General features: G+C 45.2%; 1 protein-coding gene across 26 annotated transcripts in view; it reads left to right on the forward strand.

Annotated features, from left to right (window-relative positions):
* Window positions 1-16,540, forward strand: part of KALRN (kalirin RhoGEF kinase) — a 692,638-nt gene that overhangs the window by 635,006 nt on the left and 41,092 nt on the right. For 10 of the 26 annotated variants that reach the window (XM_034957211.2, XM_034957221.2, XM_034957213.2 and 7 more), the window contains 4 exons: window positions 859-1,097; window positions 3,379-3,632; window positions 7,215-7,338; window positions 8,474-8,533. In XM_034957211.2, coding sequence (XP_034813102.1) covers window positions 859-1,097; window positions 3,379-3,632; window positions 7,215-7,338; window positions 8,474-8,533 — 677 coding nt within the window. Of the gene's footprint in view, window positions 1-858; window positions 1,098-3,378; window positions 4,427-7,214; window positions 7,339-8,473; window positions 8,534-16,540 lie in introns of those variants that run through there. The other 16 variants (XM_055110363.1, XM_055110364.1, XM_063602550.1 and 13 more) reach the window with 3 other exon arrangements.

A 16,540-nucleotide genomic window follows, 5' to 3' on the forward strand; every position in this document is an offset into this window, starting at 1 on the left:
TTAAACTCAATAAAACAAAGCTCCAGTCTTCTCCTTCACATCAGCTTATTCTCCTGTCTTCTGAGTTCCACTGACTGCCATCCTCCGAGTCTCCAAACCTGAGCCATCCTCGATTTTTGCATTGCTTTTCCCACCTAGGCTGTCACAGTCTCATCTCTCCCGACCTCACCATGCCCACATCCGTTCCACATCCCACTGGTCCTGCTCTCCTAGACCTTCTACCTCTCGCTTTTACCATTCCGTGGCTTCTGAATTAGACAAGAAGCCTTCTGTCTCATCCTCTCCAGTCCCTCCTCCTAACCACTACAAGGTCAGTGTTCCTCAAATGTCGCTCTCTGATGATAGAATCTCAATTTAAAGCTTTAAAGTTCATTGCATCCAATTACTTTTCATGACCTTCAGAATTCAGTCCAGACTCATTGGACTCACTTTCTAGACTTTTCATACCATGGCACTTCCCACCTCACAGACCCTTCTGGTTTCCTCTTCCTCCTAGACACTCTTGACTACTTCCTGTTCCCCTCGCCAACATGTCACACTTGCTTCCTTCCTGCAGCCTAAGTGCCAGAGTCTGGCCACAGCTCTCTTCCGAAGCTCTTTGTTATTACCACCACACACATATTACAGAGCCTTCTCTCTCTTTGCACAACCCTTGGCACCTCACATATGGCACCGTTTTGTTTGTTGTATTTTCATTATTTAGATAGATGTCTTAGTTCTCCCATTGCCTTAAAAACAAGGGTAGTGTTTTTCTCACTTATCCACACGATGCCTAACACAAAGCCTTGGACCTAAGAGGCCTCCAAATCCTTGTGGGATTCCCAAAGCTTAGGGTAACCACCTGCTCTTATCCCACAGCACTGCAATCGCCCATTGAGTATCAACGGAAAGAAAGGAGCACAGCTGTGACGAGGTCTCAACCTGCCAGGCTTCCCCAAGCCAGCCCCAGGCCCTACTCCTCTGTTCCTGCGGGCTCAGAGAAGCCCCCAAAGGGCTCCAGCTATAACCCACCTCTGCCTCCCCTGAAGATATCTACCTCCAATGGCAGTCCAGGGTTTGAATACCACCAGCCTGGGGACAAGTTCGAAGCCAGCAAGGTAAGTGACAACTCATTACTCCCACCCTTGTCACTATGATGGCATAGCCTCAGGGGTTACTTTAGGAAGAGAAGGAGTCTCGGTCTGTCATCCAGGCTGGAGTGCAATGGCACCATCTCAGCTCACTGCAACCTCTGCCTCCCAGGTTCAAGGGAATTCTGTCTCAGCCTCCCGAGTAGCTGGGACTGCAGGCGCCCTACCATACCCAGCTAATTTTTGTATTTTTAGTACAGATGGGGTTTCACCATGTTGGCCAGGCTGGTCTCAAATTCCTGGCCTCAGGCGATATGGCCACTTCAGCCTCCCACAGTGCTGGGATTACAGGTGTGAGCCACTGCACCCGGCCAGGAAGTAGCATCTTTTAATGCTTGCTGATTATTTTAGCAGGAACAGCACACTAAGTACAGTCTAGTCTCAATTATGTTTTCCTTTCCCGATAAACTGAGTGAGTTATACCAGTTCCCTGTGGCATAAATCATCATAAAAATGGATGATTTTTGCTAAATAGAGTAGTTTCAGTGTGGATCATCGTCATCTAAAAGTCACAGCTGTAGTGTTTGACATCTTAAAAAGAGATCACCCTTTCTAATGATGACCTGCCTCGAGCACCTACTGAAAGAAGTTCCCAGTTCTTCACCACCTGTTGGCTGATGTGGAAGGGAAGTCGATCATCAGTGTGTGAATGGGAGAAGCCTGACTTGGATTGAATGCTTGTCGTCGATAATCCACAATTCAAACATCACCATAAGGAGAGTCAAAGACTCAACCATAGACTTAGTCTACACGGCTATTTTGCCCCTACAAGGTAGGTAAAACAGGAGAGAAATGGGAAAAGTGCTAGATTAGGAATCAGGCAAACCTGGTTTCTATTCCCAGTTCTGCAACTCACTTGCTTTAGAACCTTAGCGAGTTAGTTAACCTCATTAGGCCTCAGTTTTCTCTAGAACTCAGTGGCTCTATGAATAGGAACACTTACCTTTTTTATCTACATGTTCCAGTTTTATAGTTTTATTTCTCCCCAAAATTATTAGTTTATATTGGTTATGTTAAAAAATTATTAGTGTCCAAGTTCAATCCTGTATTAGAGTAACCATACTGATTTGTTCTATCACATCACCTGGAAATGATTTTCCACCTTAAAAAACAATCCTGCCTTTGTGAATAAACTGAAGTCACTGGCATTTTGTCAAACATATCGGGCCAGATGCGCTGGCTCATGCCTGTAATCCCAGCACTTTGGGAGGCCAAGGCAGGGTGATGGCTTGGGCTCAAGAGCTCAAGACCAGCCTGGGCAACATAGCAAGAACTCATCTCTAATAAAACTTTAAAAAAAAAAAATTAGCCAGGCACGGTAGCATGCACCTGTTGTCCCAGCTACTGAGGCAGGAGAATCACTTGAGCCTGGGAAGTCGAGGCTACAGTGAGCTATGACTCTGCCACAGCACTCTAGCCTAGGTGACATAGCAAGACCGTGTCTCAAAAACAAACAAACAAACAAAAAGTATATACTGAAGAATTTGTATGTATATCCTGTATGTATATACATATGGAATATATATGTATATACTGAAGAATTTCTGGCTCTTACCATGCTCTATGAGGCAGCCAGTCCTCCTTGGAAAGTTACAAGTCTGTCTAGAGGCAGCTGCCCTGAAATAGACTCACATGAAAAGGTCATGGGCAGCATCTCTTATATTAATGAGTAGGGGAGGGTACCTGGTGCCTGCAGGAAGTTGGGTAAGGGTAGATCATGGCCTTGCCTTTGAATTGGGCAGAGATATCATCCTTAGTCCTGTCTCAAAGAGGGTCAGAATATAGAGTAAAGCCAACGCACTTTCAAAAAGAGAAAAATTTAATATCAAACAATCCGTGTTCTTTCCATTGAAGGATTGTGACCCCTGACATGACCCTTGCCCTGACCTCATTCTGCCCAGGTGCTTACATACCCCTATGCCAGTGCCAGGTTCTTCCTTTCACTTGTAAGAGAACGCTGGCAGGAAGGTTGTATGCTGGGAAGCGGCTTCCAGGTCAAAGGCGTGTTTATACCTTTATGTGGGGTGGAGCCATTCACCCTGGATGATAATATTGTTGAAACATTGCTATTAAAAAATATACTTTCAGAGCACGTTTATTAATATCATGTCATTACTCAAGAGAGAATGCTGCCTGCTGCCTACCCTGCTAGTGGGAGATTTGGCCTTGAACCACTGGGTAGGGTGCAGAGCAAGCCCATGTGAACTAGCGTCCTTGTGTTTGTGCCCCTCTCACCCTTATCTCCCAGCAGAACGACCTGGGAGGCTGCAATGGGACCTCGTCCATGGCCGTGATCAAAGATTACTATGCACTGAAGGAGAATGAAATCTGTGTGAGCCAAGGTGAGGTGGTCCAGGTCCTCGCCGTCAACCAGCAGAACATGTGTCTGGTGTACCAGCCTGCCAGCGACCATTCCCCCGCCGCCGAGGGCTGGGTCCCAGGCAGCATCCTGGCGCCCCTCACCAAAGCCACAGCAGCAGAAAGTAGTGACGGGAGCATCAAGTAAGTGCCTCGTTGGCTTCCCCGGGAGAGGAGTATGAGGATTAAAAATATTCAGAAACAAACAAAAGAACACAAAAATGCAAACACATGGTAGGGAATTACTACTGCTTATTCTCAACAGTACCACAGAACCAGTGTTTGAGTGCTGGCACCATATGCAACATGGGGCATCCGGGCTGGAGTGGTCCAGTTTTTTTGTTGGTGGTGGCGATGATTTTTCTTTCCTTTTGGTTTATAATTTTCTGTTCATTTTTCCCCCTTTCTCCCCCCGATTCATTAAGAACCCTACTGAAACCCTAGGTGACAAAAGGTGTGCCTTCTGTTGCCACATTTGACCCACCACAGGACTCACTGGACTGGACTTCTATTTATATTGTATTAAGTAACTGATATATATATATATATATTCGATTGACACCAAAAAATTACCTTGGCACAAATGCCAGACCTGTGAAGGTCAGAGGCCCGCTGCTTCTCCCAGGAGGGAGGGAACTTTTTGGTTGTCTGTGGCAATTCCGCTGTACAGATTGTAACTTTTTAAAAATTTCCCTTCACCCCATCACTTGAATATATGTTCATAGTAATTTGTAAGATACTTCTTTTCCTTATTTTGGTTGCAAGACCCTTCCGAACACATTCCTGTATAAAGTATTTTGCACTATTTAAAGAAACCCATATGGATGAAGTCAGGATGTGCAATATGATGGCGTCACAGTGCTCATCGTTGTACCTGTAATGTAACTAATCAGTTTAAATGTACTATTTTAAATATGTAAAATAAATTTTCACCATGAGCATGTTTTAATGAAGTTAAAGACTAGTTGACCCTTTTTCCCCCATTTCACTATTCTTGGACTTTCAAATGTGCAAACGATTCTTCTTCTTTTCCTCCTCTTCTTTTTTTTTTTTTTTTTTTTTTTTCCTTTTCTACATTTTAGGATTTGGGTGAATGCATTGGCATTTTCTTTTTCCTACATAAAAAGTATTTTTGTTGCTGAAGTTCTGACCCGTGCCTTCCCTCCTAAATAGCCCCTGCTGATTTTCTCTAACCTCTGAGATGAGGGAAGGTACAGATTTGATGCTGTCCAACTGGTTCCCTGCAACTGGGCAGCCCTGAGGTGCTGATGTCAATTAATGACCAGAGTAGAAGGCAGTGTTTGACTGGCATTCTCCGCCGCTTTCCCCTGCTGCTGGTAATCCATGGAAGACGTGGTGCAGGGGGCTTCCATGAGCTATCTGAGCAGTGGCACCAGCATAACTGCACTGCTTTGGCCCTCTAGGTCAGGGGATAGCAGCTACCGACATCCCCCTGGCCTCACTAGGTAACCACAGGCCCAGCCAAAAATCCACAGTGGCCCCTAAGGCACAATAGCCCCCATGCATTTTATCCTAAGTACACTTGTTTTGGGTGCCTTTTAGGTAAGCCTTGGGATAAAGGCCCTCAAAGCATTGAAGTTTTTACTAATCAGGGGACTTGCAGAGCTAACTCTTAATGATTTATCCTCTAAATATCCAGGCACTAAACACTTCTTCCTCCCTACCTTTGGTTCTGTTGGCCACTTATCCATACCTTCCATGGGAGGGAAGGTAAAAGGATGTCAGACCGAGCAAAAGAGAGCAGATTGAAATACAAATGGGTCATTTTGATTTCTTGTCAGCCGCTCTTGCAAAAGGGTTGGGGGTGTGTGTGGAGGGGAGCAGTGGACTGAAAAAGGTTGTCAGCATTTACCAGTGGAGGACACTCAGCACACCCTCCCCAAGGCCTGCCATAACCACAGGGGTCAGAGTTGGTTGTGATGCCTACAGGATAAACGTCACTGAAACCCTGTGTCCACATCAGTCCCTGGGCTTGCAACCAAGAGATGGAAGCTCCCCAAACCATGATGACGAGTTCTTCTGGGAAGAATATGAAACCAAGCCTGTCCTGCCATTTATACTACTCTCAGTCTTCCTTCTGAACATGAAATGTTATTGCTCATATTTCTAGTTTTTCACCAAGCATATTAAATAACCCAGAGAGTTTAATAAATGTAGAAACACACCCCCACAAGGACACACACATACACAACGTGCTGCCTGCCCTGGGAGTCCTTTCAGCAGGGATCTCCCTGGCTCAAGTTGTTCTCAGAAGGAGCCAGGGACATGGGTTTGGGAGTAAAGTTATCAAAGTCTGAAGTTAACAGGCTGATGCCATCTAAGATTAGCTTCTATGGCTGGTTCTCACTTATACAATGGTTGGAGCAAGGTGCTGGTATGCAGGGGACAGTAGAGAGCCTGACTAGTTAGGAGATACAAGAGAAAGTCTGGGTGTTTGAAGGAGCCCACTTTCCCACAAGATTCAAGAATATTACTGTGATTGCTCTTTCCTGCTCAGAAGGTTGAACCTGTGTGTTAGGGGATAAATATTTTTGGAACACCTTCCTCAAAGTACCCTTAAAATCCTGATGTATGTGGAGTGTTTTGGAGGGATGCTCTGTATTTTGCAGCAGCTTCCTTTCCCTAAATCTCCTCTGCCTCTCTCCCATAATGGACGCTCATCTTATGGAGCCCTGTCTGCATAGGCCCACCTTTGACAAGGAGATACTGAGGGGAAGCCACGTCTCACTTATTCCAGACAACAATTAGAACTTCATTCAAGCCCTGTGACCTCACCAGAAACTGATGATGCCTGCTCAGGGTCACTGATGCTGTTTGTGACTTGGCTTTTGGTATCTCTGTCTTTGAGATCTGATATTTATGGAATGTAAGGGCTCTGCTCTGAGCTTGTCTTCATAGGTCTGTGAAGAAGTTGCTCCCAAGACCCTTTGTGGGAAGAAAGAAGTTAGGATGAAAGGCCTATTGGAAAGCCATTGCTGCTGTCACCTCCCTGGGAGCACACATTAGGTCTTGTCCCAATAGGGAAGCTCTAGGACCTCTACAGGCTGACAAAGCCATATATTCACAAACACTGAGTGATATGGAGAATATAGACCGAGAAACTCTTTGCCCTAAAATATCCAGGTAAATGAGTGGTGCTCAACTGTTTCTTAAGCAAATGTCTGCCACAGAAAATCCTGTCTGATCAACATTGTTTGGGAGTGGCCCTGCCCAAATACAAATCATGAGGTAGAACTCTCAATGTCATCCTTTTAGGTCTTTCTGTCTGGTCCTGGGAAAGTGTCAGTAGCATATGCATTCTAGAATATACTTCCCTTGTCTTTCCTATTCTACTCCTCGCCCCCTTTCCTCACCCATCCACCGTGCCCTTCTCAAGAGGAATTCCTCAGTCCTGTGAGGCATCACGGGTATGGTATACAAACTCCCTTATTAGAGTTTAGTAACCTAGCATTCATATTTTCTTTAAATGCTGCAGTCAACCTTGCACATCTACCAGGGGAGGTCAGAGTTCATCCTCGCTCACTTCCAGTTGGAGGCGAGGTCAGCCGCCAGCCACCCTTGGAGCTGGTGTGCAGGTTTGGGGCCTCTGAAGCCCAGGCTTGATGGAGCACCTCACCTGCTGACTCACCCAAGGGTGGTGAGCCCGCCCTCCACATCGCTGTCCCTGACCTGCCATTTTGATTGGTGCATTTTTTGGTACAACAGGAAGTCATGTTCATGGCATACTCTACGCATGAGAAAGCGGGCAGAAGTGGAGAACACGGGTAAAAATGAAGCCACAGGGCCTCGTAAACCCAAGGATATTCTGGGCAACAAAGTCTCTGTTAAAGTGAGTAAGGTATTCCGGAGCTGCGTCCCCACCTGTCATCCACTCCCACCCTGCAGCATTCTCACAAGCCAATTTGGGTGGATGGGTTATTTTTTTTTTCCCAGTATGGGTACCAGAGGGGAAGTAGTTTAGCAGGATTTTGCATGCAAGATCAATTTATTTTTTATCTTTTATTTCTCCTGGCAACTTCAATTCAAGTAAGTACCTTTTTTTTTCTTTTATACCTTTCTCTTTGTACTGTGCAGATGTTTTAAGGCAAAATTATCTGCAGCATTCTCGTAAAAATGTGAGATGCTTGATTCATATTAAATTTCTCAAAGCTGCCATTTGGTACCCTAGGTTTGAGAATACACACAGGGTAAAGCAATTAGGGATGCCTTCCAAACCCCCAACCCTGTGAAGGCTGAGGTTTGGAATTTAAGGGCCACTGTGTCCTTAGTAAAGTTTCATTTCTTTTCCCCAGAGTTCAGACAACATCAACTTCAGGCCATTTTACTTGCATGGACACAGTAGGGGGGCACATTGGTGAAGCCCAAATTATTTCTTTAAATAATCCATCTACCACTTTGAACTCATGAATTCTAAGCTTGGCAGATTCTTATTTACCCCCATCTTGAAACAATGTCATCTGCTTTCTTTAAATTGGAACCTCTGGAAAGATCTGCCAATGGACAATGGAAACTAGACACTGACTATTATAGCACTAATTATGCTATAATGTGTGATCATCTACCTGGAACTTTGTTTCCCTTCCTTAGCAAAGTAAGAACAACTAAAACCCAGTCTAAGAGATTTCTTGGGGAAAAGAAATTGTATACTCTCCTTCACTCTCATCTGGGAAGTCCAGCCTCACAGAAGACAACAGTTTAAATTCGACAACACTCATGCTTCATTTTGCTTCCATTGCTGTTTCCCATGAGATAAGCAGTTGTACACAACCCCCGCCTCCTCTCCCTGAAAAGAGCATGCTGCTGCCCCTGGTGATTCTCACCCCCACTTTAAAAACACCTGGTTTTTTCTCTGCCCGAGATCCCATTGCCCATGCTTCTCTGAAGTTCTCCTCTCTCTCTAGCAAAAGCTACTTGTGTTCTAACTGTGTTCTCTTTCTTCCCCCTTCCTCATGCTGCCAATCAAGGAGACGAACAGTTCCGAGGAATCAGAGTGTGATGATCTTGACCCTAATACTAGCATGGAGGTAGAAGCAGCTATTGTTGTCCTATTTCCTACAATGATTGCCTTTTTTGATGTGTTCTGTAACAGTGACCTTGCTAAAATGACCAGCCATTCAAAGATAAATTGTGATATTGGGGCATCTCTGGGTATCCCATCCCAGCTATAAAAGAAACAAACAAAAACATAATTCAGTTCAGTGTTGGTAGAAAACTCTACCTAGATTTTTTTTAAAAACAAAAACTTGTTCTCTTGAATGCTTGCTAAATATTTTCTCCTTTGGCAGGTTTGACTTTATGTAGAAAATATCCAATTTCATTATTTGAAACTTAGAACACATTTTTTCATGGAAAACAGCACTGTAAAGAGTGGATGAGTCCCAGCTAAATGACAAGGACTCGTTTCGTGTTTAGTTTCTCCCGCTTTTGTTTTCCCCTCCTCCGCTTCTTTTTCTTTAGCCCTTTATCCTCTTCATCTTGCTCTTCTACTGGGTTTTATTCCCTGCTCAGTGTTCCAGAAAAATAACGGGTGAAGTATGGCACCTGGTTGCTATGTAGAGCTGATAGCAAATAAGGTGTAATTGTAGCAACTCCAGAGCACACTTCAGCCCAGTGCTGGGCCCGTGAGCAGTGGCTGTGCCCACCGTGTGAAGGAAAAGGAGCCCTGGGGAGGGCCTGTCTCCTGGAGCCACGGCAGAGGCCTCTCCAGAGATGGTGAGATGGAAACACTGCCCAGGGGACATTTCTCGCACCCCAGGCTTACAGGGATGTGGGAGTGGAACCAACGCCTGTATCAACAAGAACATCCATTCCACTTCCAACTCCCAGTCTGTTGGGTTATAGAAACGTGGCTCTTACGTGGCTTGCCACTGAGTAACAACCATGATAAATTTACAAACCCTAGACAATGAGAGCAAACACGGAGCTGACTTTCCTTGCCATTTTTTCATTCAGAGAATGTTTTTCTCCAGATCTGTGCATCCATCTCCAGTAATGGGTACAAGTTTAGAGATTTCTTCTAAGTACAAAATAGACAACATTAAAAAGAAATTTATATCGTCCCAAACATTTCACTTAATTAGATAGACTTTTATTCTTATTCTAATTTGACCTAATCCCAGAGAAGTCCAGCACCATGTTGTTTCAGCCACCACAAAACCCAAGAGAGACCATGAGGCCTAAGAGCCGGTAAGTCAGCTGCAGAAGGAGCCAACTGAGTTGAATCAGGCCCGAGGCAATCGGCTGACAGTGGGAGTTCTGCCAGGATAGAGTAGTCCCCTGTAGATGTGGGTATTACCACAGAGCTAAATCTGGTAGGTGTGGCTCAATACATGCCCCACTGTGGGAGAAAGTGGAGGTGGCATTTGTAGCCTAAATGTATCTTAGAGAACAAGGAAGCCAGGGGAAATTTCAGGCTCTGTTTTCCTTGCATTTCACAGGATAGGCACAAGCTCTCCTGGAGTTCACACCTGTCAGCTTGTAGATACTGGGTGGCACCTGTATCCCCAGACCTAAGTATTGCCAGCATGTATTATAGATGTCAGCTGCAAGTGGAGGAAGGCCAGACAGAGGCAGGGGAAAAGCCAGGTACCTGTGTTCCAGGAAACAATTTAGGACCTTGTCCAGTTCTTGTGGACTAGGGTAGAAGAGTGATGTTCCCACTCTGTAGGAAGAAATGGGCACAGAGGGATGTGGGGCCAGGGGAGCGGCACACATTAAGAAAATTAACTGGGGTCATCGAATGCCTCATTCTGCACTTAGATAAAAAGCATGTGTGTGCATATACACATCTTAACTCTGCTTTGCTAATTGAACACATTTTAAAGGTTCTTATTCATCTAAGGCTTTTAGTCCTTTGCATGGGCTGAGTGAGATGGGTCCTCAGGAGGTGCTGTGGAGTGCATGAGCAAAGACATTAGAATATTCGTGCTGAACAGAGGAAAACCAAAAATTGTGTTGATGCATGTCCGAAAAGCTTTCAAATACAGTAGTTGAGACACAAAGTTTCCTTCAGGCACAAACTTTCAAGTAGCTGGAACCTCAAGGAGGCATGTTGTTGGAAGCAGCAATATCCCCAGTATGTGTGGATGTAGCCTTTATATATTCCATATACATCCTTTTAAATTTCAGTGATTCTTTTTTTTTTTTTTTTTTTTTTTGACGTGGAGTCTCTGTCACACAGGCTGGAGTGCAGTGGTATGACCTCGGCTCACTGCAACCTCTGCTTCCCTGGCTCAAGGGATCCTCCCACCTCAGCCTCCTGAGTAGCTGGGACCACAGGTGCACACCACCATGCCTGGCTAATTTTTGTATTTTTGGTAGAGACAGGGCTTCACCACATGGCCGAGGCTTGTATTGAACTCCTGACCTCAGGTGATCTGCCTGCCTTGGCCTCCCAAAGTGCTGGGATTACAGGTGTGAGCCAATGCACTTGGCCTAAACTTCAGTCATTCTCTGAATGTGTTACCAGCTTCAAATTAACTTTGAGCACATGAGCAAGTCCAGAGGGAAAGCAGGCAACTTGGCACTGCTAGTTTGGTATTTTCAGATGCAAATAAATAAGATATAGAAAGTTAAACTGTACAACATGAGTTGAGAATTTTCTCAAGGCATGTGTAAGTAGAACCTTACTGCAATGTACACTGCAGAAGAAGAAAATGATGAGGAGTGCATACTGAAGAGAGAGGCTATACCTTAAAGATCCAAATAGAAATATAGGTGAGCCGGCCACCTCTTGAAGGCCTCTCACTATTCAAGTGGTCATTTGGGGCATCATTCCCAGACCCAGCCTGGCCCCCAACCTCACCCTTGTCTTCTGAACTTGATGCTGCAATGGGCGTTGTCTCTCTGGGAGTGTGTCTGTTACTCTTAGTGAGCTGAATCCTGTGCTGAGGGTGTCTCTGTTCCTGGAACCCCAGCTGACATAATGGGACCATGCACCCTGTGTGTTCACTCCATGCTAGATCTCCAGATGTTAGATCCTGCCCTGACTGACTCCCTTTAACCTGAGGTCAGCCTGTTGATCCCAGCCCTAGCTGTGCATAGGCTCTCATCTCCTGCCTGCATGGGAATGATGTCACCAAAACATTCTTTACTTTTTCTCAATGAGTGGACCGAATGGTTCCTTTAAGGGCAGTTTCCTGGGGTCTTTACTTACACACTGGCTGCTTGCTACCTTCAGGCTGGTCCCACCATGGTGTTTTGGAGAGATATACAGGCACATCCTTGAAAGCTAATTAAGAAGAAAATAAAGCACCTTGAATCCTAGGAGTCAGATTTACAAAGCTTTCCAAGAATACCCAATTAGGTAAAGGGAGGTAATTCTGCTCTAATGTTTACATCCTTTTCCTTCCCCTGCTTGTGAATGTTTTCAAGTACAACTCCTACTCCCAGCAGTACATGCCACACCAATGCCACTGCAAGATTGGCTCTAGGTCTATGCCATCCCCTCGTGGCCAAGTCTCCTGCTGATCTGTGACCATACCTCATGGAGAACTGTTCTAAAGATGACGAGTATCATCCATAGTTCAGCTTACTTCTTTACCTTGTACTGATTAAACTTTGGGGTGGGGGTGAAAGGGGGGCATCATACATGAAAGAGATGTTTCTACATGGAAGAAGAGTCAAACCAAGCTGAAAACCAAACACAAGGGTACCTTAGGAACAGGTTAATAGTAATTCATTTTTTCCAGTAAGGTTAGACTGCCTTGTGCCTTTTGCAGGGCTGAGAACCACATGCCCAGCCACCACCTTTTTCAGTCTTGTCTCTACCCCGGTATCTGCACTGACACCCCAGGCTCACGTGTTCAGGGTCAGCATCTGGCCTATACTAGATTTTTCTTAGGACCCAGGCGAGGCAGGTTTCCACCTTTGAAAAGTTGTCTGAGAACTGTGTCAATTCAATGCTCACTTCTGTTTTTGTACCTGCCCCCTAGCCCCAGCATTGCCACCTGCCTACATCACAGGATGGGGTTGAAAGTCCTGAACTAGCCTCCCTGACTTGGGCCTTCAAGGATAAGGATTCTCAGCCCAGTTTTTACACCAAGCTCAAGTAATTACATGCATTTTAACTAAAACAAAACAAAACCCAATACCTCTTGTAGCAGAGAAAGTCAGTTCATCAGAGTGAGAGGTTGTCATCATTCCAAAAAGACCCTGCCTCTGCCCCAGCCATTCAACATGCCACTGGCCTTGTCCACAACACAGACTAAGTGCAGATGTTATCCTCAGTCATATACCAGCCACCAGATATTTAGCTTGGGGAGTTAAAATCAGTGTTGGGATCTTCTGGGAGAGGGCTCTGAAAGATTAGAGAGAGAAAGCACTTGGGAAGGTGAAGCTGATTTTGGAGGAAATTCCCCATTGGAGTAAGAATCACACTTTCAGGATAAACAGAACCTGGGAAACATTTAGTTAACCTCTTCATTTATTTATTTTTATGTTTTGTAGTAAAATATACGTAACAAAAATTTACCATTTTAACCATTTTTGAGTGTGCGGTTCAATGGCATTAAGTCCCTTCACAATGTTATACCACCATCACCACTATCCATTTCCAGAACGTTTTCATCATCGCAAACAGAAATTCTTCAGTGGACCCAGTAAACAACTCTCTATTCCTCTCCATCCCTGCAGCCCCTTCACCTTTAACAGAGCCACAGGAACTTGTCCTTTTCTGTTTGAAAACTGGAAGGTGCTCTAGTTTCTGAGGCAGCTTCTGGTTTTTCTGCTTGCTATTCCCCCACCTACACCATCCTGCGGCCACTTGGTACCCCATCTCCAGGTTGATTTTAATCTAAAACACAGATCCTGGCAGACGAGAAGACCTAACTCCTAGTGCCAATTTTTGTGTATAAGTGTGTTATTCCATTTTCCAGCTCAATAAAAAGGAATATCATTTCTGCCCATCTTGGCTTTCCAAGGCTGAAGTGTAATTTAAACAAAAACCACAAAGGCAGTATCACATGGAAAACTGGAACAGGAGTCAAAAACCTGGATTCTAGTTTGGAGACCGCCAGCTATGGGACTGCTGGCCAGTTAGCCTTTCTGAGCCCCAAGTTCCTCTGGAAAGTTGCACAGCTCCAAGTGTACAGGTGTTTATACAGTGATGTGTAACCCTTTGAGCACCATGCACGTCTAAGGTGTGCTAACAAAGGACTTTGCTCTCCAGCACTTCTGACTTTGAAAACATTGAGATCCCGACCAAAGAGGACGTGGAAGATTCTGTGCCTTGGCCAGAAATTCACTTTTCAGGGGGTGTGGCAGGAATGGCCTGGGCAGATTTCCTCCTGAGACTCAACTGGAGTGTCCACTCCTGGCTCTGGGAAGTTTGAGCGGCCGGAGCTGGTACTTTTTTCCTTCCTCAAACCTACAGTTCCCTGGCCCGCCTTTCATGTCCTCAGATCTGAAGAGCCAGCCTACTCCCCGCACCCCACTCCCCGCCAACTACCACATCAGCTACTCTGGCCTCCTTATCCTAGAGCTTCAAAATAACCCGGCCAGACAGATTGAAGGAAACTTTTACACCCCCAGCCAGGTGACCAACCTCCTGGCATCCCCAGTGTGTGTCCACTGACGCCTGGTTCCGCATTTTATAAAAAGAATTTTTTCATGAAAAGAACCCTTTGGATGAAAAGAAAGTGAAGCATCACATTCCTGTCGTTTTATTTTTGCAAAATATTTTCTTTGTAATATATCTGAAGGGTGTGGCTTGAAGACTTCCTGCCTGGCTTTGTTCTGACTCTCCATGCAGACTGATTTATATTCCGCCACCAAGAGAAGGGAGCTGAGCTTAGTGGCTGCTTCCCTCTCCTGGGAGAATTTTAAGAAGATCGTCCACAGCAGATTCACATCTATTATGCTTTTTGTTCCTTGCAATTGCCCTGTGAAGTAAGTAGGGTAGAGTTTCTCACCCTCCTGGGGGAAACATGTTCAGGGAGGTCAAGGTCATACAGCTAATAAAAAGAGCAAGTCTTGATGGTGGTGCTTTGAGAGACCAAACTTAGCATGTGCTGTAGAGGAAGTCTACTCGTATGGCTCAAGTACTTTCTTGACAAGGGTCAGGCTCAGGCCCTCTTTTGCTGCACATCTGTTTTAGGAGGAGAATTTCTTCAACAACTTTTCAAATCTCTTGACTATTGGGATAATTACTTGGCCTCGCCCACGCCCTTTCTCAATGACTCAAGAGCCCAGCCAGAGCAACCAAGAAAGGAAGTCCAATTACATGAGTTGGAAATGTCTGAACTGGTTTCTCAGGTTAACACAGTCACTCAGCACGCCCTGTCATGCATGTTCCATCGCACCCTCACCCTAGACTGGGGGCCTAACCCGTTTCGTTTATGTTGTACACTAATGAGATTACAAGGTACCATTGACCCAGAAGTTCCTCTAAGAGCCTGCTATTGAAGAAGCAAAGACCATCACCCCCCAACCCCACCCCCATACTGTCAAAGTTCACTCAGTGTGAGTTCCTAGTCAGTTCAATTTCACACAATTTGATTAACACAAGGCATTGCAGTGATTATTATGGAAGACTAACGAACAATGTAAGATTGGTTCCCATGCTTAAGGCTTAAGAAGCATAAGAAGGAGGCAGGTATAAATAAATGCCCATGTTACACAGCAAACTTTAAAACTTGCTCTAACAGTCATGGTGAGGGACTGATTAATCCTGCCTGGAGCCATTTATTCATTCTGTGGATATTTATGCACCCACTCAGGCACTGGGCTCACAATAATAGTAGCTACTACTTAGCAGTCTTTCCTGTGTAACTGGCTCTGTGCTGAGCTCCCAACAACATCATCACATAGGTACTATTCGCGTTATTCCCACTTTATAGATGAGAAAACTGGAGCACAGTGAGGTTAAGTGACTTTCCCAGGACTGTGTATTCTTAGGTAGCCTGTCCCCCAGGGAGCCTATGAGTGTGGTCATTGATTCACTGGGCAGCAGTGTGTGGGTTGGATGAACTAATAGGATGTGGGCAGTCTTAGAGAAGGCAGAGGGTGAGGAGAGAGCATGAACAAAAGCCCTGAGGTGGGGGGTGCCTAGCACATGCTGAGCAGGTGTATGGTCTGAGTACCTGGGGTTAGTTATGTAGGAAGAGCTGTAGGAGATAAAGCCTGGCAGATGGGTTGAGACCAGACAGACAACAAAGGCATGGAAGGACCTGCTAGGAAGCCAGGACTTGATCCATGGACTCCAAGGAACAGCAGTAGGTTTTAAGCAGTCCATATGATTCGTCCTATGCTTTAGGAAGGTAATCAGCACCTATGCAAACACTGGTGGGATTTTTTTTTTTTTTTTTTGAGACAGGGTCTTGCTCTGTCATCCAGGCTAGAGTGCAGTGGCATGATCTCGGCTCACTGCAGCACTAACCTCCTAGGCTCAAGTGACCCTCCCTCCCTCAGCCTCCTGAATATCTGAGACTACAGGCACGTGCCACCATGGCCAGCTAATTTTTAAATTTTTTTAGAAGTGGGTTCTCCCTATGTTGTTCAGGCTGGTCTTGAATTCCTGGCCTCCAGTGATCCTCGTGCCTCAGCCTCCCAAAGTGCTGGGATTATAGGCATGAGCCATGGCACTGGGTCCTCAGAACAAATGTTAATCTGTTACATAGCTCTGAAGACTCTGGGAAGTTTAGGGGATTGGGGCATAATCAGGGCCAAATCATTAAGGGATAAGACTCCAAAACACTCATACATAAAGGCATCATCCAAAGTCAAGGTCATGGCTATAGGTTGGAAATGTGATTTGTAAAGAAGAAGCTGTAACTCCACCACTGCATCCTCCTCGGCCCCCCACCTCCACTCCCTTCCTAACTGACTCCTAGGCTGCCAAGAGCAGCTGGAGACCAGTGCATACACAGGAATGCACCCCCATTTTGGTCCTTTGCAACCAACTATCTTGTGAGACGGGTGATAGAAGCTTTCATTATTCTGTTAAAAGCCATATTTTCATCCTTTTTATTTTTGACAGCATACTAAATGTTCTCTAACCACAATATTGAGGGGTAAAGGGGGATATTTGGACT

This window comes from Pan paniscus, chromosome 2 (assembly GCF_029289425.2).
Source record: "Pan paniscus chromosome 2, NHGRI_mPanPan1-v2.0_pri, whole genome shotgun sequence".
In the NCBI taxonomy this organism is placed as follows: domain Eukaryota; kingdom Metazoa; phylum Chordata; class Mammalia; order Primates; family Hominidae; genus Pan; species Pan paniscus.